The sequence below is a fragment of the Marmota monax genome, unplaced genomic scaffold (genome assembly GCF_021218885.2).
Source record: "Marmota monax isolate L192 unplaced genomic scaffold, Marmota_monax_Labrador192_F-V1.1 WCK01_AAM20220418_F8-fsc00101, whole genome shotgun sequence".
NCBI classification, from domain to species: Eukaryota; Metazoa; Chordata; class Mammalia; order Rodentia; family Sciuridae; genus Marmota; species Marmota monax.
Window position 1 is genome coordinate 1578945 of NW_026692786.1, and position 26798 is coordinate 1605742.

Sequence of the window (26798 nt, forward strand, 5' to 3'; positions counted from 1 at the left end):
AGGTCACAGCTCTTAAGACAGTGACACACAACACCCTCCTTTGCCCACTAAGTTCTGAAATGCAGGCACACCTTGTGAGGTTTTGGAGGAATTTACACAAAAATAGTTAAAGGACAATGTTGTTACCACCCCCGAATCTAGCTATGTGATATACAAATAAGACCTCTGTGAGTCTGCTGTAATTTTAAGAAATAACCACCCCAGTCCAAGTTCTTACAAGAAAACTATATTCTTTTAAAGAAAATGAAAATATCCTCAAAGGAAAAACTTAATTTAAGTCAAATCACATCCGTTTGTTGTGGAGCCTGGTACACAGCGCGCGCGCACAGGGGCTTCCCGGGCCGGCGCGCAGTGCGCCCCCTCGCGGCCACTCCTCGCCCCCAACTGCGGCTGGAGCTGGGCGCGAGGTCCTGGCCGGGGGCTGAGGATGGTGGGGAGGGGCAAGGCCCAAGCCAGGGGCCAGGGCAGGGGAAACTGTGGCTGAAAACACCCTCGAGCCCCCATAGCCAAATCCCACAATGTTCCCACAAAAACAAGTCACCCTCCTCACCCACCAGCGGGCAAGGCACTTAGGAAACACAAGCCGACCTGTGCCCTCTGCGACCCCGGGGCGCACGCTTGGAGGGGGTCCCAGGCGCCTTCCGAACCAAGGAAAGTGGCTCCCCGCGGAGAGGCCCGGCCAAGGAAGGCGGACCTCTCCACCCTTCCCGCCCAGCGACCCACAGCCCAGGAGGCTGCAGGGGCACAGGGAGTCCTGGAACCGAAAGCTGGTGACTGGGCAGGTGGGAGGCAGCAGGGCACCCGAGGGAAGTGGCTTGGGGAGGCACAGACGGTGAATAAATAGAAGTAGCTTCAACGCGGGGGTCCGGCCCCTGCGGACAGGCCAGCAGCTGGGCGGGTGTGAGATGGAGCGGGTGGAAGCGGCAGCAGGGCCCACGGGACACTGACCAGGGCCACCCTCCCTCCTCCCACGTCCACGCCCACCCCGCCCCAGCTCAGAGCTCAGTGACGTGCACAGCAGGGGAGGGGAGTGGGCCGTGCCCGAGGCGCCGCAGGTGGCAGCGTCGGCACAGCAGGTGGCCCTCCAGGGGATAACAGCGGCGTCCGTCCTCTCCGCTCAGCTGCAACCCGCAGTCCTAGGAAAGAACACAGGCGGGGACACCAGAGTAAGGGGGAGGGGGCACAACTAGGACAATCGGAGGTCAGGGAGTGGGGACAGATGGGTAGGCTCTGGACAACATGGCTGGCACTCTGCCAGGGGCAGGACAAGGACCCCTGTGCGCACTAGAGGTGCCTCTTGGACACCAAGAGTAAGTAGATGGATGTGGCCCTAGGAGGGAGGGGACAAAAAGCTGAGCCTGGGCAGAGGAAGAGGCAAAAGAGACCGGAGGAGAAAATGCAAGCGAGGAAAACCAAACCGGGTGGTCCTGGAGACGGGGAGGGGGCCGGGGATGAGGGGCGGCCAGTGTGCAGGAAGTGCTCCAACTTCACATCAGGGGCGCGGAATGTCTGACCCAAGCGGCCTTAAGAGTGACTTTAGAAGGACTGGGGGCATGGTGCAGTGCTGGAGTATGTCACACAGCCTAGTGTGCAAGAAGGGGACCTGGGTTAGAGCCCCACCAGAGGGGGGAGGGGTAATGTGACCCAAAGCCTCTGAGACCCACACCTGCCCCACTCCCACAGGCCAGGCCCTTAAGTCACAGCCCCAAGTCCCAAGTCACTCCTGTGGCAGGTCTTCTCCTATCCTTCCTCACACCCCTACCTGGGTCCTGCTACTTGCCCCTGCCCACCAGAGGGGAGGAGGAAGGGAGGCTGGACCCCTAGCTCCACCCACAGCCTGGGGCAGGGGCAACAGCACAGCCCTCAAGTCCCCAGCAGCCTGATGGGCTACTCAGCTTCAGCCACGGTCCAAGGACTGTGGTCAGTGGCTCCAAGGGGGACTCTAGAGCCCCTGGAATGGCTAAGCAGACAGAGGGACACTGAGGCCTTGTTAGTGCTGGAGGAGAAGCCACGGCCCCTCTAGAGACCACAGCTCTCCTCCTCCTCCTCCCTCGGTCCCCCAGCAGGACTCTGCTCCCACTGGGTCATGTGCCCCCACCAAACACCTCACTGTTCCTACTGCAGACCCCCTCTCTCTCCTTGGGACTCTGTAACCAACGTACCCTCCTTGGTTTCCTACCACTCCTCTGTCCTCCCTTTCCGGTCCCTTAATACCAGTATTCCTGGGGTTTTCTCCTCCCTCTACAACCCTCGCTGGAAGGCCTCATCTGTTCCCCGGCTTCCACTGCCACGTGTGTTCCCTTGACAAGCTCCCCCTTCCCCTGTGGCAGAGTGATAAGAACTGGATTTCCCCTCCAATCTTTTGTTTTTTTTTTTTTTTTTGGCACCAGAGAAGGACCCCAGGGGCTCTTAAGCACTGAGCCACATCCCCAGCCCCTTTTCTGTATTTTATTTAAAGACAGTGTCTCGCTGAGCTGCTGAGGCTGGCTTTGAACTCCAAGCTGCTGGGATTACAGGTGTGCACTAGGGTGTCCGGCTTCCCCTCCTACTTTGACTGTAAACAAAACAGGCTCCTTATATGAACAGTGACTCTCAGACCCACGACAGCAAACAAGGCAGTCAGTGATCCCTAAGAGAAAGGAGGCCAGGAGATGACCTACCACCGCTGATCTCTCCGGAATTCCTACAGCTGCTGGCGGAGTCTGATTCCAGCACATCTAACAGTCTACCAGACATCTGGAGTCTCCAGCTACCAAAAATGAGAGGATCTCATCCCTCCTCTGTCGCCCTCACTGCTGCAGCCTAGATGGCCCCAGGCCCAGCCCACGGTGCCACTGGAAGGCAGCGGAACCCCTAACGGGTTTAAGTCTAGGTGCAGTGGCATATTCCTGCAATCCCAGTCACTCAGGAGGCTGAGGCAAGACGATCACAAGCTTAAGGCCAGCCTGGGCAAGTTAGCAAGACCCTGTCTCAAAAAATGAAAAAAGAGCCGGGAATGCAGCTGGGTGGTGGAGCGCCCCCGGGTTGAGGGCACACCTTCAACAGAACTTTGAACCCCACACACACTGCTTCTTCCTCCTTCTCTTCTGTGTCCCAGCCAAGAGGTGAGCAGCTTTGCTCCAACACACACTCCCCCCAATGATGTGCCACCACAGGCCCCAAATGACACAGCCAACCAATCATGGGCTGAACACTCTTAAAACTATGAGCCAAAAGTAAAACTTTTCTCTTTATAAATTGATTGTCTCAGGTATTTGTTACAGCAACAGAAAGTTGACTGTCACACTCTCTGCTGGAGTCCTGGTGGACACTTCCCACCCCTCGAACTCCTGCATCCAATCACCTCCCAAGTCTAGTCCCTTCTCCTGCCTTCCTCAAGTCTGTCCACGTCCCTGAACCCAGGACCACAGCCCTGACTCTGGCAGCCTCCTCAGGACCTCCCTACTGCACCCCATTCCATTCTCTGCATGGAAGTGTGTGTCTTCTCTGCAGTCCAGTGCAACCTTCTCATTCCTTTTTTGTCTCCATTGTCCTCAGACTAAATCCACGTTCCTTAGGCTCCTGTGTCCTTTTGTTCTGTTTTTTATATTTTCTATTTGTAGATGGACACAATACCTTTATTTTATTTTTTTAATTTTTATGTGGTGCTGAGGATCAAACCCAGTGCCCCCCACACACTAGGCAAGCGCTCTACCACGGAGCCACAACTCAGTCCTTCCTGTGTCATTTTGTCCCCAGCTCCTGCTAACTTCTCCGGTGACACAAAAACCACCATCCTCCCTTTGTACCTAAGCACACTTTGGTTCTGTTGCCTAGAAATGCCCTTCTCACTGCCTTTTTTTTATAAGTCATCAATGGATCTTTATTTTATCTATTTTTATGTGGTGCTGAGGATTGAACCCAGGGCCTCACACATGCTAGGCCAGCGCTCTACCTCTGAGCCTCAGCCCCAGGCCATCTCAATGCCTTCTTGGCTCTTATTATTCATCTTTTAAATCAGCAGGAAAAGTCAATGCTGTCATAACCGTAGCACCCCACATACTGTAAATAGCAAATATTTGATTTAATGAGAAAACGGAGGTGGGGGGGCCTGAGAGAGCACGTGCCTTGAGGAGAGAAGGGGGTGCTGAGAGGAGACAGGCAGAATGGAGCAGGAGTGTAAAGAGGAGGTGGCCTGCAGAACACCGAGGGGAAGGAGACTTGAAGAGGAGGGACCACCCCGGCCACAGGCCTTCCGGGGGGCCCAGGCTCACCTCACAGTGATAGCATTCCACGTGGTAGTCTCTGTCCATGGACACCACACGGATGGTGGTCTCACAGCCCTGGAGGAAGAGAGTGTCAGACACGTGAGCAGCTCACTGGACCTGGAGGCAGACTGTGCCAAGTGCACACCTAGCCGTCTGCACCACGCGCTCTCTCACCCAGCCCGGCACCCCCACCCTGCGGGCACAGACCCAGCGCTTCCCGGGGCCACATCAGTGCATGTGCCTCAGGCCCCCCCACTGCCATGGCCAACAGCTCCACAGGTGTTGTGAGTGTCACAGGGTGTCACAGGGGTGTCACAGGGTGTCCATGTGGATGTGTGTTACCTTCACTTCTGGAGGCAGGGAAGGCCACCCTGAACCCTGCTTTCCCAGGCAGCAGCCCGGGACAGACAGCTCACAGGGCAGAGCCTGGCCCTGAGACGGCCGCTGTGCCCCAAGCTGGCAGCTGCTCGGGCCTCCCTCAGCCTCTCCCGCTGCCCACCCAGCCTCAACCTGCAGAGTTCAGCTGACCCAGGAGCCACCTTCCTCCATGGAGAAAGGAGACGGGGAAGGAATGGGGCAGCCAGGCTGCAGGGCCTGCGGCTTCCCTGGAACTCCACGCCAGGACACCTGCTCCCGTGTGTTTGGGCACAACACGTGTCCCGTGTCCCTGAGGGACGTGGAGCAGAAGTCATCCCTCCCACTTCAGCCTAGGATCTGAGGCAGGACAGGCAGGACTGGGCAGAGGCCGGGGGCCAGCATCTGACTGTCTCCTGGTGACTGGTTCCTACCTGTGCAGGGAGAATAGGACGGGCACAGGAGGCACATTTTGGTGCGAAAACTCTGGAGGAATAAAGGAAACCAGAAGTGACCAACAGTGTGACCATAGGCCAAGGACACAGGTCCACCCACCCAGCCCCAAGACATGGCCCAAGCATCAGGCCTTCCCTCCTCCTGTGGCTGCTTCCTGGCTCCCGCTATGCCTTCTGGGTACTGCCCTTTCATCTGGCTCCCAGTTCCCTTCCACCCGATCCCACCTCCAGAATGCCCTCAGGTTCTGTCCTGCCATTTCGCTCATGCTTCCTGGGAGTTCTGTGCCACTTAAAGTCCAGGTTTGGTCCACCCCGGCGGAGACCTCTGCGAGACCTGGCTCCACCCTGAGTACCAGGGACAGGTGGCCAGGACCAACGCAGGAGAGGCAGCAGCACAGGACCGAGCCTGGGCCTGGAGCCGCAGCAAGGGGAATGGACCACGGGCCCCAGACAGAGAGGAGAAGGGGTCTGTCATGACTCGAGTCCCCATCCCAGGGGAGAGGCCCAGCCCTGGAGTGGTGAGAGCAGTTAAGAGAGTCCCAGCCACTTGGAAGAGGGCACACGCAGGCGGAGGCAGGCAAAGCTGGTGGCTGAACTGCCCGAGAGAAGTGGTCAAGGCAGACATCCGTGCCTGCCCCAGCCACCGAGTGTTCAAGGGCAGGTCAGAGAGGACACACCAAGGACGGAAAACACAGACAGCCAGGCCTAAAAAATGCTCCCTGGGAGGCCGGGGAGATGGCCGGGGTGACGCCTGCTTCATTGCAGCAGCCACTCACGTGTGATAGTCCCTGACGCAGTAGATGTTGCTCTCCACGTCCACGGTGAAGGGCACCCCGTCCAGGCACTCGTTGCACACGGAGCACCGGAAACAGCCCGGGTGATAGGACTTGCCGAGGGCCTGCAGGATCTGGGGGTGGGAGGCACTGAAGGGTCAGCGTGGGCGGAAGGCTCAGCAGTGCCCCTGGGGGAGGCTGTGACTCTGAGCCCCTGGCAGGTCTGGAACAGGTGAGAGGGTGGGGTCCTCAGACTCCGCCAGTGTCAGAGGGGCCCCAGGAGGCTAGGGGAGGGTCTCACCATCTCCATGATGAGGTGTCCACACACGCTGCACTTGTCAGCTGTTTGCTGGAACCCAGAGTACTGTAAAGGGGACACAGGATGCAGGATGTCATATGACAAAGGGGCACTTGATGCCCAGTCAGCACCTGCCTCCTAGCCTGAGGCCTCCATGGGAGTCAGAGGGAGTCCTGCCCCTGCTACCACCATGGCACGGCCAAGGGCACAGCCTGGACTCACCAGGAAGTCCTCCTGGCAGTACACCTTCTCTCCCACGTTGTAGAACGCCTTCCCGCGAAGTCGTCTCCCTGTGTGGACAAGGGGTGGCAAGGGGGACCCTGGAATGCCGAACAGGATGGAGCCAGCGTCCATCTCTTGGCTCTCTCCTCCAACAGGTGAGAGGGAGGATGATGGATGCATTTTAAAATTTCCCCTTAATGTCATTATTGTTATAATAATAAGCATTTCAAAAAAAAATCAGAACACACTGTCAACAGAACCCTGGCAAGAGGCTGTCAAGGCAAATATGAGAACGATTTTTGTAGCTGGATGCCGTGGTGGTGCCTGCCTGGAATCCCAGAGGCCGAGGCAGGAGGATCGCAAGTTCAAAGCCAGCCTCAGCAACTTAGCAAGGTCCTAAGCAACTTAGTGAGACCCTGTCTCTAAATAAAATTTTTAAAAAGGGCTGGGAATGTGACTCAGTGGTTAAGTGCCCGCAGGTTCAATCCCCAGTACCAAAAAAGAAAAATAACTTTTTTTTAAAGTTTTTTGCAGTGATGGGATTAAATCCAGGGCATCTCTGATGTTTGGCAAGGACTCTAACTGAGCTATTCCCCCAGCTCTTTGTATTTGTTATTTTGAGACAAGATTTTGCCAAGTTGCCCAGGCTGCTCTTGAACTTGCACTCCTCCTGCCTCAGCCTCCCAAGTGGCTAATTACAGGTGTGCACCACTGCACGCAGCTACAAAATGAATCTTCTTAATCTATAAATATTAGAAATACAACTCTTTGGGGCTGAGATTGTAGCTCAGTGGAAAAGTGCTTGCCTCGAATGCCTGAGACACTGAGTTCCATCCTCAGCACCACATTAAAATAAATATACTGTGTGTTCATCTATAACTAAAAAATATACATAAAAATATTTAAAAAAAAAGAAATACAACTCTTTTGCCCACTTTGAAAGAGCATTCTAGTCAGAACAAAAGCTGCAGCCAACCTGCCCGCTATCAGAGGCTTTCCCATCACCATTAGGTGTCAGTTCCTGACTAGCAACAAGAGGGAGTATCCTCAACCTAATAATGGTGTCCCTGAGAAGCACACAGCTAGCACCCCGTATGACAGTGAAATATTACATTGTTTCCGCTTTAGATTTAACCTTGTACTAAAGGTTCTCGGAGTGCAACAAATGAAAAAAAAGAAAGGCAGTAAGATCAGGATTTCAAGGCTGACCTTGGCAATGTAGCAAGACCCTGTCCCAAAATTTTTGAAAAAGGGAAAGGAGTGGGGATGTTGGGGATATAGCTCATTGGTAGAGCACTTGCCTAGCATGTGTGAGGCACTGGGTTCGATCCTCAACGTCACATAAAAATAAATTAAATAAAGGGATTATGTCCATCTACAACTACAAAAAAAAAAAATTAAAACTAAAGAATAAACTTGCCAGGTGCAATGGTGCATGCCTGTAATCCCAGGGACTTGGGAGGCTGAAGCAGGAGGATCGGGAGTTCAAAGCCAGCCTCAGCAAGAGTGAGGCACTAAGCAACTCAGTGAGATCCTGTCTCTAAATAAAATACAAAATAGAGCTGGGGATGTGGCTCAGTGGTTGAGTGCCCCTGAGCTCAATCCCCACTACCCTCCCCCCGAAAAAGAATAAAATTATGGAAAGATACTATGACCTTATACTGTAAAATCAAACTTAGCTGAGAGAAATTTAAAAAGACTTACAATAGGCTGGGGGCCTAGCTCATCAGTAAAGTGCTTGCTTACCATACACGAGACCCTGGGTTGAATCCCCAGTACCACAAGGAGCAAAAAAAAAAAAAAAAAGACCCTTACAAATACAAAAAGACATACCATCAGTAGACAATGATTTTCCACTGAAGTTTCTGCAGAGAGAGGGCTGGGAGCTCTCATTCTGGATTCTCTTTTCAAGAATATTTGCACAGCAAACTACTTAGAAGATAAGAGAGTCTTCTGGGAACAGAGGGCAGGTCTGTTTGCTTCTGGTATTATAAAGATAAAAGGTTCCTCCAGGATAATGGTCAAGCAGCTTTGCTGGCAGCGTACTATAAAACAGTAGGATCCTTGCTGGGGTGGTGGTACATGCCTGTAATCCTGGCCACTCAAGAGGCAGAGGCAGGAGGATCATTTGAGCCCAAGAGCCCAAGACCAGCCTGGACAACACAGCAAGACACCCCCCCAAAAAAAAAGTCTCAAAAAAAAAAAAATAGGTTCCTTAAGCCCCTGGGCCCTGACAAACACCACCTGCTGTGTGGAGCATCTCCCTAGCCACTCTGTGTCAACTCTGTGGGACTCCAGGGGGAGGCAGAAGGGAAGAGAACAGGGAGCCCAGGCAGGGAATCTCCAACCATAAGCCTCTTGTCTTCTGTCAGCATCACAGAAGAAAGGCTGGTTATCCTGTCAGCTTGCAAGAAGGGTGAAATCTCAGACCTCCACACTTTGTAACAGTCACGTTCATGGCTTCGAATGTTAGGGGATTAATTTTTCCCTAATGCCATCCAATCAAGATCTAGCACTCTTCCTTTCTTTCTTTCTTTCTTTCTTTCTTTTTTTTCTTATAAAAACTGATATGCCAACTCTAAAATTTATGTTAAAATTCATTAATAAATATGCAAAGAGCCGGGCATGGTGGCACATGCCTGTAATCCCAGTGACTCGGGAGTCTGAGGCAAGAGGATCGCAAGTTCACAGCCAGCCTCGGCAACTTAGTGAGGTCCTAAGCAACTTTGCAAGACTCTGTCTCAAAATTAAAAATATAAAAAGGGCTGGGGATGTGGCGCAGTGGTTAAGCACCCCTGGCAACCAGAATTGCCCAAGTAATCTTGACAAAGATCAGCCAACCTGGAAGATTTATGATACCTATTTTATAGGCTTATAGCAATCAAGATAATATTGGGATAAGGAAAGACGAAAAAAAATCAATAGAACAAAATAAAGTCCCAAATACTCATAATATATTTCTTTTTTTTTTTGCGGGGGGTGGGGTGTTATAAAGAATTGAACTCAGGGGCACCCAACCACTGAGCCACATCCCCAGACTTATTTTGTATTTTATTTAGAGACAGGGTCTCACTGAGTTGCTTAACACCTCACTGTTGCTGAGGCTGACTTTAAACTTGCGATCCTCCTGCCTCAGCCTCTGGAGCTGCTGGGATTACAGGCGTGAGCCACTGCGCCCAGCTTAAACCCTAAACATTTCAACAAATACACAAGGAGGAAAATAAATTCTTCAGCAGATGGTGCAAGAACAACTGGATAATCTTACAGAAAAACAATAAAACTCAATTCCTTACTTCACACCATCCACAACAATTAATATGAACTGGTCACCAACCTGAACATGAAACCTAGCAACTTACAGCTTCCAGAAGAAAATTACAGGAGATGACCACTGTGACCAAGGGAGGACAAAAACTTTTTAAGTCACAGAAAGCGGCTGGTGACTGGCTCAGTCATAGAGCATTTGCCTAGTGTGTGAGAGGCCCTAGATTGGATCCCCAACACCACAAAACAAACAACAACAACAAAAAAAAAAATCAAAGGACATCATTAAAAATGTTTTTAAGGATCACACTAGAGCCAGGCTTGGTAGGGCCTGTCTGTAATTCCAGCAACTCAAGAGGCTGAGGCAGGAGTTTGAGGCCAGCCTGGGCAACTTAGAGAGACTGTCTCAAAATAAAAACTTTAAAAAGGGCTGGAGATATCATTCACTGTGTGCCTAGCATGTGTAAAGCCCTGGGATCAATACCTGGTTCTACAAAAAAAAGAAAAGAAAAAAGAAGGAAAGAAAGAAGAAGAATCACATTAGGAGAAAATATTCATAAAACATGCATCTGACAAATAATTTATACTCGGAATATATATATATATATATATATATATATATACACACACACACATAGATATGTAAAATCCTATAATTTAATAATTAGAAGACAGCTGGGTGCAGTGGCATACACATGTAATCACAGCAACTCAAGAGGTTGAGGCAGGAGGATCACAAGTTTGAGGCCAGCTTCAGCAACTTTAATGAAGCCCTAAGCAACATAGTGAGACCCTGTCTCAAATGAAAATAAAAGAGGTAGGGAATGTAGCTGAGTGGTTAAATGACCCTGGGTTCAACCCCCAGCAACAATTCTAAAATTGTACCAACTTCCAATTCTAAAAAAAAACAAAATAAAAACAACAACAACAAAATAAAAACAGGTAGTAGTCTTGAACAAACTTTCCAAAATATATATTGATGTCCAAGAAGCAAACAAGATGTTGAACCTCATTAGTCACCAAGGAAATATAAATTAAAACCACAATAAGATACCACCCATTAAAATGGTTAAAATTAAAAAGACAAAATGCCAATTGTTGGAAATATGTAGACTAGCCGCACTCTCTTCCATTTCTACTGGGAGTGTAAAATGGTACAACCCCTTTGGAAAACAGTCCAGCGGTTTCTTATAAAGTTAAACATACACTCACCCTGTGACCCAGAAATTCCACTCCTTGGAATTTACTCAAGAGAAATGAAAACATATGTCTGCAAAGTGAACTCTACAAGAATGTTCACAGAACAATCTAGTATCTATCAGAAGTTAATGGATAAACAAACTGCGGTGTATTCATACAATGGATTCCTATTCAATAATAAAAAGGAGTGAGTTACTGATATACGCAATGAAATGGATTGGAAAAAAAGAGGCATGCTCAGCAAAAGAAACTAGCCACCAAATGGGACATATTACACAAATGCATTTATATAAAGTTCCAGAAGAGACAAAACTAATCTATAGCTAGAAATCAGAATACTGAGCTGGACTCAGAGATACCCACTTGTAATCCCAGCTATTTTGGAGGCTGAGGCAGGAGGAGGGCAAGTTTGAGGCCAACCTCAGCAACAACTTAAAGAGACCCTGCTCAAATATAAAGGAGTGAGGCTGGGCATGGTGACACATGCCTATATTCCCAGCTGCTCAGGAGGCTGAGGTAGGAGGATTGCAAGTTCAAAGCCAGCCTCAGCAACTTAGTCAGGCCCTAAGCAACTTAGCAAAACCTTGTCTCTAAATAAAATATAAAAAGAGTTGGGGATGTGGCTCAACAGTAGAGTGCCCTAGAATTCTCCTGTACCAGGAAAGAAAGGAAGGAAGAAAGAACTAGAATACTGGCTGGGCAGGTCTGACAGGGAGAACACATGAGAATCAGCTGAAAACTGGCAAGATGGCGAGGCATGGGGGTGCAGACCTGTAATCCCAGCTGCTCGGGAAGCTAAGGCAGGTGGATCGTGAGTTCAAAGCCAGCCTCAGCAAGGCCCTAAACAACTTAGTAAGACCCCGTCTCAAAATTTAAAAAATAAATAAATAAATGGTAAGATGAACTTTCTGAGGGTGTTTAAAATTTCTTATATGTTCACTAGGGGTGTGAACGTACACATTCCTCCTAAAACCTTTATGCTGTATACCTAAGGGCTGGCTGTGTAACTCTGTGGTGGAGCAACTCGCCTCTATATACCTAAGATCTGTTTGTTACACTGAAAGTAAATTGTTCTCAATTAAAAGTAAGCAGTGGGGGACTGGGGATGTGGCTCAAGCGGTAGAGCGCTCGCCTGGCATGCGTGTGGCCCGGGTTCGATCCCCAGCACCACATACAAACAAAGATGTTGTGTCCGCCAATAACTAAAAAATAAATATTAAAAAAAAAAAAAGTAAGCAGTGGGGAGGGGCTGGGCTCATCGGTAGAGCACTTGCCTCGCATGTGTGAAGCACTGGGTTCGATCCTCAGCACCACATAAAAATACACAAAGTCATTCTGTCCATCTACAACTACAAAAATTTAGAAAAATAAAATAAGTAAACAAACGGGCTGGAGGTGTATCTCAGCAGTAGAACATTTGCCTGATACACACAAGGCCATGGGTTTGATCTGCAGACACAAAAATTAATTAACTAATTAATTAACAGTTGATGGGGGAGGGGCATAAAGGAATCTCCTGGGTGGTGGAAATGCTCTCCGTGTTCTGGGTGGTAACAACAGAGGCCCATACATACATATGTTAAAACGTATCTAGCTGGAATATACTTAGGATCTATATATTTTTCATTTTAAATGTTGATAAACACAAAAGAGACTATCAAAAATGTTGAGGCAGATTGGGGAAAAAAAAAAAAAGAACCAAAGGGAACATCTAGAAATGTAACAATTCAATCACTGAATTGAAAAACTCAACAGAAGAGTTAAACAGAATATTAAACACAGCTGAAGAGAAAAATCAGCGATCTGGATTTCAGATTTATTTATTTATTTATTTATTTTGGATTTCAGATTTTTGAGACGACAGAGCTGAAGAAAGTAGACAGAGGGGCTGGGGCTGGGGGCTGGGGGCTGGGCTCAGTGGCAGAGCGCTTGATTGGCGTGTGTGAGGTACTGAGTTCCAGTCTCAGCACCACATATAAATAAATAAAATAAAGGCATGCTGTCCATCTATAACTACAAAAAAAGAAATTAATTAATTAAACAGAGTTCAACAAGGAGGGGAGGGTGGGCTCAGTGCCACTGCACATGCCTACATAGAGGGAGGGGCCCAGGGTTCCATCCCCAGCACCAAATGGAAACAAAGAGAGTAAAAAAAATACAACAAAGGGAGATGGAGAAGTGGATAATATGAAGAGGAGGTTGAGAGACAGAACTGCACTAGGTGCCTGTAACCCAGCTCCCGGGGAATCAGGAGGCAGGAGGACCACAAGCTCAAGGCTAGCCCGGGTGGCACAGCAGAACCTCCTCTTTCTTTTTATTTATTGGGGGAGGGTTACCAGGGGCTGAGCTCAGGGGCACTCATCCACTGAGCCACATCCCCAGCCCTATTTTGTTCTTTTTTATTTACAGACAGGATCTCACTGAGTTGCTTAGTGCCTCACTGTTGCTGAGGCTGGCTTTCAACTCATGATCCTCCTGCCTCAGTCTCCTGAGCTGCTGGGATTACAGGTATGAGCCACTGTGCCCAGCTAGTACCTCCTCTTAAAACACACACACACACACACACACACACACACACTAGAATGAGAAAGCCTCATATTTCTCACTTGGATCCTAGAAGGAAATAACTGAGAATAAGACAGAAGCAATTTTGGAAAATAAAACAGCTGAGATTTTCCCCAAGTCAATAAAAGACTTGAATAATCAGGAATCACAATGAGTCTCAAGCAGGACAAATAAAGGAAAACACACCTAAATACAGCAAACTATAAAAACACTACATTTTCTGTACTTTCTATATTCTAAGCTGTAATCCTTGAAGGTGTACATATGGCAGTGTATTGCTTTTGTTGCTACTGCTTGCCCCTCTCATCATGGCATCATTTAAAAAATAAGTTCTTTTTGTTTCTAATTTTTTTTTTTTAGTTTTAGTTGGTACAATATCTATTTTGATTTTTATGTGGTGCTGAGGATTGAACCCACTGTCTCATGCATGCCAGGCAAGTGCTCTACCTCTGAGCCACAACCCCAGCCCTTGTTTGGTTTTTGTTTTTGTTTTGCAGTATTGGAAACGTGCCAGGGAGCGCTCTTACCACTGAACTACACCTCCAGCCAGCCAGGAATCTAACCATCCATCCATCTATTTATACTAGGAATTGAACCCAGAAGCACTTCACCACTCAGCCACATCCCAAGACCCTTTTCATTTTTCGAGACAACTTGCTAAGTTGCCGAGGCCTGAAATTTGTGATCTTCCTGCCTCATCCTCCCAAGTGGCAGGAATTACAGGCGAGCACCACACTGATGAGTATTTTAATTCCAATGCAGCCAAAATTGTCATTGTCGGTCTCTGCTTTTACATTCAGTGTGACTAAGGAAAAACAAAAACAAAACAAAACCTTCTTAACAGAAGACTGGTCAATAAACATATGGTCCCTTTATTCCTAGAAGTATCAAGTTTCGCTGGGCATGGTGGCCCACACCTGTAATCCCAGGGGCTCAGGAAGCTGAGGCAGGAGGATCATAAGTTCAAAGTCAGCCTCAGAAAAAGTGAAGTGCTGAGTAACTCAGTGAGACCCTGTCTCTAAATAAAACACAAAATAAGGCTGGGAATGTGGCTCAGTGGTCAATGCCCCTGATTTCACTCCCAGTACCCAGTACCAAAAAAAAAAAAAAAAGTATCAAGTTTTGCTGGTCACATTAAATATTTGCTACATCTGGATTTGATTTCTTTTTTTATATGGATAACCAATTTTTCCAGAACCATTTACAATGACACCTCTATCATCTATCAAGTTTCCATGTGGACGTGAGTGGGTTCTAGACTCTGCATTTTTTTTTTTTGTACCAGGGATTGAACTCAGAGCATTCAACCACTGAGCCACATCCCCAGCCCTATTTTGTATTTTTTTATTTAGAGACAGGGTCTCAATGAGTTGCTTAGCACCTCACTGTTGCTGAGGCTGGCTTTGAACTCGTGATCCTCCTGCCTCAGTCTCCCGAGCTCCTGGGATTATAGGTGTGCACCACCATGCCCTGCCCTGGACTCTCTATTTTGTCCTGCAGGTCTGTTTATCTTTGCATCAACACCCAGGAAAGTAACTGTTATGGTTTGGACCTCTGATGTCCCCTGAAGAGCTCACATATTAGGCAAGTATCAGTGTTTAGATTAATAGTCGGAAAGGACTACTGGGGGGTAACTGTAGGCAAGTGGAAATGGCTAGAAGAGGTGGGTTACCATGGCATGCCACCGGACTCCATCTGTCCCTGGTTCCTTGCTTGCTCACTCTCTCTGCTTCTTGGCTGCCAGGAGCTGAGTTGCTTTCCTCAGCAGCTACCCTCACGGCAGCTGGGAGCCCGCTCACCATGATGTTCTGCTTCACTCAGGATCAGAACAATGAAGTCAGTGGACCATGAACTGAACCTCTGAAACAGTGAGCCCAAAAGAAAGTTTCCTTCCTCTAAGTTGTTCCTGTCAGATATTTTAGTCACGGGGCTGAAAAGCTAACACAATAATTAATGTAACTCTACCATATGTGTTGATACCGAGTAGTAGAAGGTTCTAGAACTTGTTCTTCTTCCTAAAAGATCTTCTTGACGATTTGTAGTCCTTTGCTTATCCATTCAAATTTTAGAATTAGCTTGTCAAAGTCATGAAAATCTGCTTGATTGGAACTCTAATGCATTTCTAGATCAATTTAGGAAAAACTGACATCTCTACACTATTGAATATACCTATGCAAGATTATGGCATTTACCTTTGTCCACTTTAATGACTAGGCTGTCCAGGAAAAAGCTAAATAGAAGAACTGATTATAAGAATCGTCGTGGTTTTTTTTATTTTAAGGTATATTTTTCTAGCCAGGCATGATGGTAATCCCAGTGGATGGGAGGCTGAGGCAGGAGAATCTCGAGTTCAAGGCGAGCCTCAGCAATACAGCAAAGCTTGAAGCAACTTAGTGAGACCCTGTCTCAAAAAAATAAAAAGGGCTGGGGATGTGGCTCAGTGGTTGAGCACCTCTGGGTTCAATCCCTCATGGGCGGGGGGGGGGGGGGAGGCATCAGAATTTAGCCACACTATTGGCTGCTGCTTTATCATAGAACCTGAACTCACTGCACATCCACCCATAAGCCTGGATTCCTTTACCCATACAGAGTACTGGTTCAGAGACTCAGGCAAGTCTGTCAATCAAATCACAGCACACCCACCAGCCACAGGAATTGGTTCAGGTATGGATGTGTGAGATGACCTGACCAATGAGACACAAAGAGGTCTGGTAGGCAATTTCTAGAAAAGAAGTTTCCCTACTGCAAGGCACTGCCCAGAAGAGACATCTCACTTTTCCCCAGACGGGTAGAATGAAACTGAAGTCTCCAGCTGCTACCTGGACATCTCACCACTAATGAGAGAAATTGTCCTAAGGATGAACCCAAAACTAAGGGCAACTCTGTTGAGAAAATCACAGGACCTGAGCCACTAGAACAAACCCTGCCTGCAGCCAGGCCTCTCAGGGGCTCAGAACTGAGGCTTCCCCAGCAGCTTCCCTGTTAGCGGCAGCTGAACGCCTGCAGAAAATAGTGAACTCAATCCGGAGAGTATGCACGGGAAGGGACAGAAGGAGTGCTTCATGAGAGCTAGAAGGCAACTGGCTCAGACTGACAAGGGGCTCCCCACAGGGAAAGGGGTAAGTGGAACATTTGGTGGTGTGGGGGAACCCTGAAGGTATAATAAAGCAAGAAAATAAAGCGTTATAAGAAAAAGCCTTTTTCTTTTTCCCCCAGCACCAGGATTGAACCCAGGGTTGCTCTACCACTGAGCTGTACCCCCAGCCATTATTTATTTCTTTATTTGTATTTTGAGACAGGATCTCACTAAGTTGCTGAGCCTGGCCTGAATCTGCAATTCTCCTGCCGCCTAAATCGCTGGGAAAGCATCCGACTGGAAGAAAACATTTTTTAAAAGAGACACCTAAATTAAAAATATAAAAAAGGGCTGGGGATGTGGCTCAGTGGTTAAGTGTCCCTGGGTTTTACGCCTGGTAACAAAAAAAGATACTTCTCAGGCCAGGCACCACGACATGCCTATAATCCCAGCAACTGGGGAGACTGAGGCAGGAAGATCAAAAGTTCAAGACTGGTCTCAGGATCTTAGTGAGACACTCAACATCTCAGTGAGACCCTGTCTCAAAATTAAAAAGTTAAAAAAAAAGGGGGCTGGAATTGTGGCTCAGTGGTAGAGCACTTGCCTTGCTCATGTGAGGCACGGGGTTAGATCCTCAGCACCACATAAAAATAAGATAAAGATATTGTGTCCACTGAACACTAAAAAAATAAATAAAATTTAAAAAAAATAAAAAATTTTTAAAAAGAACAAAATTAAAAACAAACAAAAAAACAGGACTGGGGATGTAGCTGTGGTAATGTACCCCTGGGTTCAATCCTTAGTACTAAGGAAAAGAGAACTGTTTAATATAACACTTTGCATACATTATTCTGTAATAAAAGGTTAAAATGTTTAGCACAAGCAAATAAAAGATGTCTGCTTCAGAAGGTCTGGAAGAACAGTGGGAAAATCAAGAATATAGAATCTATTGGATCACAGTTACTTTTTTAGTTTTATAATTTTGTTTAAGTTAAATTACAAAATTTATAGTTTACACTGTGTGTAAAATAGGGACCAAAAATAAAGGGCAGGAAAAAGAGTATCAGGCCTATGTCCAGAAGACTGTCACGGGCTCCACACCTGCTCCCTGGCAGACACCAGCACCTTGCACAGGGTGGAGACCCCAAAGCGGGGGAGCAGAGGGACAGCCTTTCCCTACACCTCAGTGACTCCATGGCTCCCCACCCAGGCCCTAGCAGATCTCCCCAGAGCCTGTACCTCTCAAACAGGCCAGACCCATGTGCACAGTAAGACTGTGACCAGCCTACTCCACACTCCAGCCTGGGCCAGAGCTCCACATCCCCAGCCCTGGGTGGTGCAGCTCAGCGGTAGAGTGCGTGCCCTGTGTGCATGAGGTCCTGGGTTCAATTCCAGCACCACACACACACACATATACAAGAATATGTCTGAGAGTATGATAACCCTAGGAACTGGGTGCCTGGGGTTCAAGAGGGACAGGGAAGGGGTTACCTACCGCAGGAGTCACAGATGAAGCAGTCGGTGTGGTACAGGCTCCCCATCGCCTGGCACGCCTGCCTCGCTCCATAGATGCCGAGCCCACACTTGATGCAAATGCCTATGGGAGGAGAGGCAGGACAGAGCAGTGGTTGGCGCCACGGACTCTGGAGTCAGATGGACAGACATCTAGCTCCCAGTCCTGATGCCTCCCATCTGCCTGGCCTTGGGCAGGTTAACTTCTCTAGGCCAACATAATTCAGTCTCTAATGACACATGGGGACCCTACAGGAAACCCACTACTGTTACTATCGTCTGAGGATTCCAGAGCACCTGACACAGGGTCAGAGCCAACTGAGGTCAACCGCGTAGTTATTAGATACATCAATTCCTAGAAATGTCATTCTAAGCCCGCATTCTTGGACTAAGAGAAAAATCCCTTCTGCTGTCCATGAACCAAATCCTATTCTTCAGAATCAAAATATGTATTTTCTGACCCAGTCACAGAGAGTGAAGACCACACAGGTGCACCCAAGGCAGTCGCCGACCCTCCCCGGGCTCCCTTCCTCATCTGTACTACAGGCCCACACGGTCTCCTGTTCAGTCAGCACACAGACATGCACTGGCTGCCACACAGCCCACAGGCGCTGGAAAAATTCTGCCATGGACTAAAGTCCCCTCCCCCAAGGAGCCTGCATTCCATGGAGGAGACAGACAACAGCAGCTAAATAATGTGTCAGGTGGAAACAAGCAACAGAAAAAAGTCAGGCTGGGAATAGATCTAGGGGCCGGGGTGCAGCTCAGTGGTAGAGTGCGTGCCCTGTGTGCATGAGGTCCTGGGTTCAATTCCAGCACCCCCCCCCACACACACACACACGAATATGTCTGAGACTGTGATTTTTAAAAAGAATGATCAGGGAAGGCCCTGCTGACAAGGCAGTATTTGAACAAAGACCTGAAGAAAGTAAGATAAGTCACTGTGCAGGTATCTGGGACTCTTGGATGGAATTGGGGACCACTCCTAGCTGAGGGGAAGGAACGGGGCCCGTGGGTCTGGTAGTGGGTAGAAAGGAGAAGTGACCAGAAATGCCAGGATACAGCCAGGCTCCAGCCCTAGGGGACTCTCTGACCAGCCCTCCTGGAGACCTAGCAGGCAGCCCAGCCTGAAACCTGAGTCCCTCACGGAGTTACTCAGGGTCCCCCACGGAGTTACTCAGGGTCCCCAGTACCCCACAGGGCATGAAGGTGGCTCCACCTACATTCTAGACCCTTAATCTTCGGATGTTCCAGGACATTCTGCCAAACCCCTCCCTCTTGCCTTCTCTGTCTTTACAAGGGCTAAGTACCCCTTATCTGAAATGCCTGGGATCCAAAGTGTTTCCGATTTGGGGGTTTTTCAGATTTTGGAATATCTGCACAGATTTTAAGCTTCCCTCACCAGAAAATCTGAAATTGAAAATGCCAAAGTCTAAATATGATATATCAAGAACTATGTAATATTTTGAACAGACAACAATAAAAAATTAAAAAAAAAAAAAAAAGAAAATGCCAAAGTCTGAAACTTTTTGAGTGTCAATTTCATGCTCAAAAAAGTTGTGGATTTTGGAGCTTTTCATATTTTCAGATTAGGGATGCTCAATCTGTGGAATCATGGCCAAGTCTCTCCTACCTTAAAAAAAAACCTCCCTCTTCACCAGCCACTCCATTCGCCCTCCCCTCAGCCAAGAGAGATGGCTTGTGCGCTCAGTCACCTCGTACTGCTCATGTCTATGCTCTTTCCCATCTGATCTCACCTCCTTTTTGGTTTCCAGGATTTAACCTACACCTGGCTTCTCCCTTCCCAGCTCTCCTGGTTACTCCCCTGCTCAGTCCTGGCCTCTGTGGTGTGGGGAGGACCAATTCAGATGCCTCAAAACCACACAGGAAGCCTCGCATGGTGGCGCTCACCTGTCATCTCAGTGACTCTAGAGGCTGAGGAAGGAGGATTGAGAGTTCAAAGCCAGCCTCAGCAATTTAGCAAGGCACTTAGCAACTCAGCAAGGCCCTGTCTCTAAACAACATATAAAAAGGGGGCGGGGGGGTGGCTGGGGATGGCTCAGTGGTTAAGCACCCTGGGTTCAAATCCCAGTACCAATAAATAAATAAATAGATAAAACCACAGAAGAGCTGGGCAGGGTGGTTTGCTCCCAGCTACTCAGGAGGCTGAGGCAAAAGGATGGGTTGCAAGTTCAAGGCCAGCCACAAAAACCTAAGGAGACCCTGTCTCGAAACAAAAAAATAAAAGGGTTAGGGGTGCAGCTCAGTGGGAGAGCACCTACCTAGCACGCACAGGATCCTTAGGTCAATCCCCAGCACCACAACTTAAACCAGGCAGGAACACACAGATGGCCTGGGGGACCCAGATACGTGGTCCAGCTGCCTCAGTTCTACAGATGGCTCCGAAGTGAGAAGGCAGGCACACAGGCCCGGCCAGAGACCCTAATTTTTCAAGAAAAGCTAGACATCTAGATCTGTATATGAAATCCTTCTATTCTGAAATTAATTACTAACTTAAGAGTTCTTAAAATGTAGAGACCAAGCAAACCCTCGCTGCAGGTCCCTGTGCATGGCCGCAGCTTCCCAGGTCTCTCTAAAGAGTCCCATCCTCTCACCTGCCCAGGGCTCTAGGTGCGACCCTCCAGCCTGGACTCCCGAGTGCTGGTTGCCCTCTCAGAAGGCCCCAGACACTCCGTGTGCCGACACAGCTCCAGACTCCCCCAAACCACTATAGATTGTGGCTCCCCCTCAGGAGATGGTGCGTTCATGTACCCAGGTTCTGGGCTCTTCAGGAGGGTGCCTCACCCTCACCTCCAGTTGGGAACCTCTGTCCCCTAACCTTGACTTCACTCCTTCCCCTCACTCCCTCTGGCCTCCCAACCTGGCCCCCAGTAATCCATTCCCCAAACTGCAGCCAGACTGCTCATTCTTGTCCATCAGCTTTGAGAATCTGACCTTGTCATTTCCCTGATTAAGTTACTGGGAAAACAGAGAAAGGAGAAAAGAAGAAAACCCAGGTGCTTCTGGAGAAACAGAACCGAAGGGTGGATAAAGAAAGGAAGATCCGATTCTATTCTGCATTATTTATTTTTGCATTTTATTTGATTTTTCTCTAAATATGTACATGCACCACTTTAATAAAAATATACTGGGCTGGGGATATAGCTCAGTTGGTAGAGTGCTTGCCTTACATGCACAGGCCCTGGGTTCAATCCCCAGCACCACCAAAAAAAAAGAAAAGAAAGAAAGAAAAATACACTAAAAAAGAAGCAGGAGCATGGAGAGACCCAGAAATTAGGGAGCAGGATGCTGTGAGGAGAGCAGACTCCACGCTGTTGGATACCACAGTGAGATGAGACATTTCAGGCTGGGGCCTGACATCACTAGTGTCCTGTGTGAGTCAGTCAAGAGGAGATACAGCAGGTGGCCATGGGGAATAGGAAGGTATTTAAATTAGCAAAGATGATCTCGGCAAAACACTGGGGTGGGAAGAATGAAAGGGCTGGGGTGTCCTTCATGGGGTGTGGTCATATAGTTTGAGAGTCATCTTTACTCTTTACTTTTTTTTTTTTTTAGTGAAATACCCTTGTGCAAATTTATCAGCAGAGGAAAACTGAAGATGGAGAAGGTGGAGGTTGGGGACAGAGGACTCTTATCCTCTTAGGTGGCAGGAGCGAGGGGCTGGCTGTGGACAGGAGAGAGCCTGGGGTTGAGAAACAGGAAGCCGGTGGAGACAATATTGACCACAATATTCTGTGTGAAGTGGAAAGCAAGAGTGGACATCAGAGGAGAGAGGAAGGGTGCTGAGGAAATGGAAGAGCCAAGTGACCAAGTCTTAGGGAGTCCACTGAGGCTGAAGTCCAGAACTCTGCAGTGGTCCCAGGAGCATCCTCTGAGCCCCTCAGCCTGGGGGAGCATCAGGAAAGGGCGGCAGGTCACTGGGCAGACAACTGAGAGGAATCTGAGGTCATGGTGAGAAGCAGCTGCTGGAAATGAAGGGGCTAAAGAAAAGCAAAAGCAGGGTGTGGCTCCGGAGTGGGTGGCTGGGGAGAAGGCAGCAGGCCACCCAGCAGAAAGAGTTTCCAGGGGCCTGAGGCTGTTGACAGGCTAGTGGCAGGAGACCTCAGGGAGGAGAGGGAAAGTTCCAAAGATATTACCGAATGACAGAGAGTGACCAAGAGGTCAGCGGGCACCAGAGCCAAAGAGAAGGGACGAAGATGGCACAGAGAGAAACGCTCTGTGCACTAGGTTTCTCGAGATCGCTGGTGCTCATGCTACCTGGAGACGACCTTTAGTAAAATTTTCTATTATTCCAGTTGAACTATATAATATTACTTTTTTTTTTTCTACTGGAGATTGAACCAAGGGGTGCTTTACCACTAATTCACATTCCCAGTCCTTTTAATTTTTTATTTTGAAGGCAGGGTCTTACTAAGTTGCCCAGACTGGCCTCAAACTTCTGATCCTTCTACTTTAGCCTCTGGAGTTGCTGAGATTACAGACACGTGCCACCCCACCCAGCTTAAAATTGCCACTTTTTTTGGTGGGGGGGGTGGGTACCACGGATGGAACTCAGGGGCACTCAACCACTGAGCCATATCCCCAGTCCTATTTTGTATTTTATTTAATATATATAGAGAAGGGTCTCACTGAGTAGCTTAGGATCTTGCTTTTGCTGAGGCTGGCTTTGAACTTGCAATCCTCCTGTGTCAGACTCCCAAGCCACTTGGATTACAGGCGTGGGCCACCACCGGGCCAAAATTGCCACTCTTGTACCTCAAAAAAGTCAAATGTCATTAGAACCATATAACTCAAACAAATCGTTGCTAATATTTTTTTTTTAAATGTTTATCTAAATCTCAATTTCTGGCTGTTCTTGGGGGGGGGGGCAATCTGTCCGTCCTCTCAGACTCCCACATGACTACAAAGCTGAGCCCCAGCTCCTCTTTAGAAAAGATGGCCCCCTGACCTCTACCATTTTCTACTATTGGCCCCTTCACTTCCAAAATTACCTGATAGGACTAGGGCCACCCAGAGTAACATAATGATTCTGGGTGGCCATGGATAATCAGCCGCACCCCTCACCCAAGCTCTGCAATATTCAAGGAACAGAAAAGGGCCACTACTTCCTCAAGAGAGCACTGAAGAGTGTTCCTCTTGAACGGAATGGCTCTGCTCCTGGCATGTGCCTGGCACAGGAGGCAAGAGCTTCTCTCTCATCTCTTTGCTACCGGCAACCACCAGATCTGCCAAACCACAAATTCTCACCCTGTCTCCCCACATGGGAGGTGCTCCCCAACCCCAAACAGGCCAACCCTTCAGTGCACACATGCCCTTGACCCCCTGGCCCCTCCTGGGCTGCAATCCTCTGGGACCTTCTTAAATCTTCCTTGGCCTTGTTTTGCTCACTTCCTTCTCTCTGCCTGGGATGCTCCCATCTGGCCTGCAATATACAGCCTCCTCATCTCTCAAGATCCAGTTCAGGGCCAGGCACACAAGTATAATTCCAGGGTTTGGGAGGCTGAGGCAGGAGGATCCCGAATTCAAAGCCGGCCTCAGCAACTTAGCTAGACCCTGTCTCAAAATTAAAAAATATAAAAAGAGCTGGGGGTGTGGCTCAGTGGCTCAGCGCCCCCTAGGTTCAATCCCAAAAGATCCAGTAGAGCGCAGTCCAGAGCCGCTGGCTCCATTGAGTGCAAGAAAGATAGAAATCCCAGGACAGCCTCATTCCCAGGCTTGCCGATCACCCTTGATAATCACCTGTCTAAAGCCAGGGGCCTCCACCCTATGGGTTTATCTGGAAGGGAAGGAGGGAGGGAGGGATACTCTCTCCTTGGGCTCTATAATACTTCTGTGCCCCACCTCTCCCTAAGAGTTGTTGAAAGGCATGAGAAAGCCAGGGAGGGGCTGGGAAACAGAAGCTGTCAGACTGGTGAGCTTTGCAAATTCATAAGAAGCACAATTCCTTTAAGATACACATCCATAGCACAGCCTCCAGCAGCCCAGTGTGCGTGGCTGGGTCTTCCTCTCCCGCAAGGTGGGCTCCTCCTCCCTCCCACAGTCTCCACCTCCCGCCACTAGCATCCCCACAGCCTCGGGTCAGGCGGGTCCAAGAGTACCCAGGGTTCTCCACCTTCCTGTTCCTGTCCACACCCCCATACTGCTGGGGGGGGGGGGGTTGCCGGGCGTCCCTTCTGAGCACGAAACATCAAGGAAGGTAAACAGAAGCAATCACCAAGGGTTAAGAAGAGATGGCCTGGGCTGGGAATATAGCTCAGTTGGTAGAGTGCTTGCCTCACAAGCATAAGGCCCTAGATTCAATCCCCAGCATAGAAGAAGAAGAAGAAGAAGAAGAAGAAGAAGAAGAAGAAGAAGAAGAAAGAAGAAAGAAGAAGAAAGAAGAAAGAAGAAGAAGAAGAAAAAGAAAAAGAAATGATCAGGAAAAAAAATTGCTCTAAGCGCATCAACTTATTTGCTAGAGCCCCTTCTGGCGGGAGACCTAGACAGTTAGCTGCTGTTGAGAATACCCTAGACTTGGCTCTTCGCAAAACGTCGCCGGCTCGCTAGCCCCGCGGGCGACACAGCTTCTTAATCCTGGTGCCTCTTCCACCCGCCCAGTGCCTGGCCCACCCGGAGCTCTCCTCTGACCCCGGCCAGCGCGCAGAGGGCTGAGCGGCCGAGTTCGCTCACCGAAGTAGTCCCGCGCCGTGCGCGCCTCCAGCGCCCGCTCCAGCTCGCGGGTGAGCGCCTCCAGCCGTCGCTCGGCCGCGCTCGGGCCGCCCTCTCGGCCCGGGGGCAGCTGCAGAGAAGGCAGAGGGAAGGGGGCCGGCACAGCAGGCTCCGGGGAGCGAGCCGGAGCAAGGCAGGCGCCGGGCAGGAGCAAGTCAGCGTAGGCGCCCGCCGAGCCGCGGGAGCCCAAACTGGACACGCTGGAGCGAGCACTGCCCACAGACGACGGACCTGGGCCCGGACGCAGGTCGGAGCGACCGGAGCGTGGGCTGCCGTGGCGTTGGTCGTAGCCGAGGCTGATTCCGCTGGAGCGGGTGCTACCGCCGCCGCCGCCACCGTCGGAGCCCGCCAGACTGACCCGCGAGCTGCCCGCCGGCTGCGCGCTGAGCTCGGGAGCCACTGCGCGCCGCGGGCCTCTCTCTCCGCGGCTCAGTCCGTCCGGCCCGGCCTCGGGGCCAACGCCGCCCTTGCCTCTGCGGCCCAGCGCCTGCACCGCCTCCTCTCCCGGCCCGGGCCGCGGCCCCCGTCGACCCCTGCCTGGAGAGTCACCACCCGGCTCCAGCTCCCGCAGGGCCAGCCCAGCCAGGAGTAGGGCCGCCTCGTCCACGGCCGCCCGGGAGCGCTGCATGGCCCGGCCCGCCGGCCCTAGCGCGTCACCTCCGCCTCCGCTTCCCGCCGCCGCTCCGGCCGCGCCGCCGCATCGTCCGCCCGAAGCCCGGAGCCCGCCCCGGGACCCCTGGGCACGCGGCGGGGCGGGGCCGGCGCCGGGCCTGGGTCGCTCCGCCGGCCACGCGCGGGCCAGGGGACGCGGCGCTGCGTTCAAGGGCGAGCGCGGCGGAGGAATGTGCGCTCTGAGGCGCTCGGCCGCGCCCCCTCCTCCCCGCGGCCGCGCGGGGGCCGGAGGGACTCCTTTGCGGGGGCAGGAATGCGAGGAAGGAGACGGCGCTGCGGCCTCTGGAATGTGGGGGGAGTGGCGGCGGCGGAGCAGCAGTGTCCGCGCTGCGCCGGGAGCTTGGAGGGGCGCGGAGGCCGCGCCGGGACGCTGGGGCGGGCGCCTTGCAGCTGGCCCTCGGTGGCAAAGCGGCCAACCGTGGCGCCGCGAGAGTCCGAGGCCTGTCGTGAGCCCGGGCCGTCGGGCCTCTGAATAGATTCCGGATTCCCGAGGGCCGAGCTAGAGAAAGCTCCCCCAATCCCGGTTGGAGATATTTATTCAGTAGACAGACGTTTCCCACATCGTCTCCCATCTTCCCAGCACCACCTCGGTTTCAGGCGCTGGGCCCAACAAGCTCAGCCTTGTGCAGACAGCTCTGTGCCCGCACCGCCACTCTAGAACACTGTGCATCTCGTGCAGATGCGCCTTTAGGAGCTTGCATGACCCCGGGACCCCCCGCCCGTCTTGATGCCAAGTGGCAGCTCTCTAGCGTCGGGGCCCCTCCTGGATGTGGGGAAGGCGCGCCTAGAACTAGGAGCTGTGTTTGGTGGGGACTGGTCCACGCGCCGGGTTGCTGTATATAGGCCCTTCGAAGGCCAGGCAAGGCCGGAAGCAGGCCTCAGGCTCAGAACCAGTGGGTAGCAAGCCTCAGCTGCGGTGACAACAGGGAGTCACCCTGAGATGGAGCTCAATGGTAGAAGGCTTGCCTAGCACACGCGGGGATCCTGGGAGGGCAGATGAGGGAGAATGTCAAAGGAGCACCAGCCCAGCCTCTGATTTTGGCTGTAGCTCAAAAGGATGCTCCTGAAAGCACTAATGTTGCTGAAGGTCCTTGGACATACATCCATAGAGGCCACGTTGGTAAGAACAAGAGGTGACTAGAGGTTTGTCCCACAAAACAAGACCTTCTTCTTCTTCTTCCTTTTTTTTTTTTTTTTTTTTTTTGAGACGGGTCCTGCTAAGTCACCCAGGCTGGGCTCAAATTCATGATTCATGATCCTGCTGCCTCAGACTCCCAAGTACCTGGGATTCCAAGCGTGCATCGTGCACCTGGCAGAACACCATGCCATTTTCCGTCAAGACTGGTGAATCCAGGAAGACAGTCTTTTTTTTTTTAATTCTGGGGATTGAATCCAGGGGTGCTTAACCACTTAAAAAGCCACATCTCCAGC

At 50.2% G+C, this 26798-nt stretch overlaps 1 protein-coding gene and 1 non-coding gene across 3 annotated transcripts; one reads left to right on the forward strand and one right to left on the reverse strand.

Moving 5' to 3' along the window:
- Window positions 1-209: 209 nt before the first annotated feature.
- On the reverse strand, window positions 210-25450 carry Wtip (WT1 interacting protein). 2 transcript variants are annotated; one of them, XM_046447965.2, is made up of 8 exons: window positions 24657-25450; window positions 17950-18051; window positions 6350-6417; window positions 6131-6193; window positions 5833-5963; window positions 5036-5087; window positions 4254-4322; window positions 210-1136 (listed from the first exon to the last, which is right to left on the reverse strand). In XM_046447965.2, the coding sequence occupies exons 1-8, from the start codon at window positions 25321-25323 to the stop codon at window positions 996-998; spliced, it is 1293 nt and encodes a 430-aa protein (XP_046303921.1). In that variant the 5' UTR covers window positions 25324-25450; the 3' UTR covers window positions 210-995. The 2 variants fall into 2 exon arrangements, with proteins under 2 accessions (XP_046303921.1, XP_046303922.1); XM_046447966.2 differs by having other exon boundaries at window positions 991-1136; window positions 5833-6052.
- On the forward strand, window positions 21122-21193 carry Trnav-uac (transfer RNA valine (anticodon UAC)). Its single transcript has one exon. It is a non-coding gene; the product is annotated as a tRNA-Val (tRNA).
- Window positions 25451-26798: the final 1348 nt, after the last annotated feature.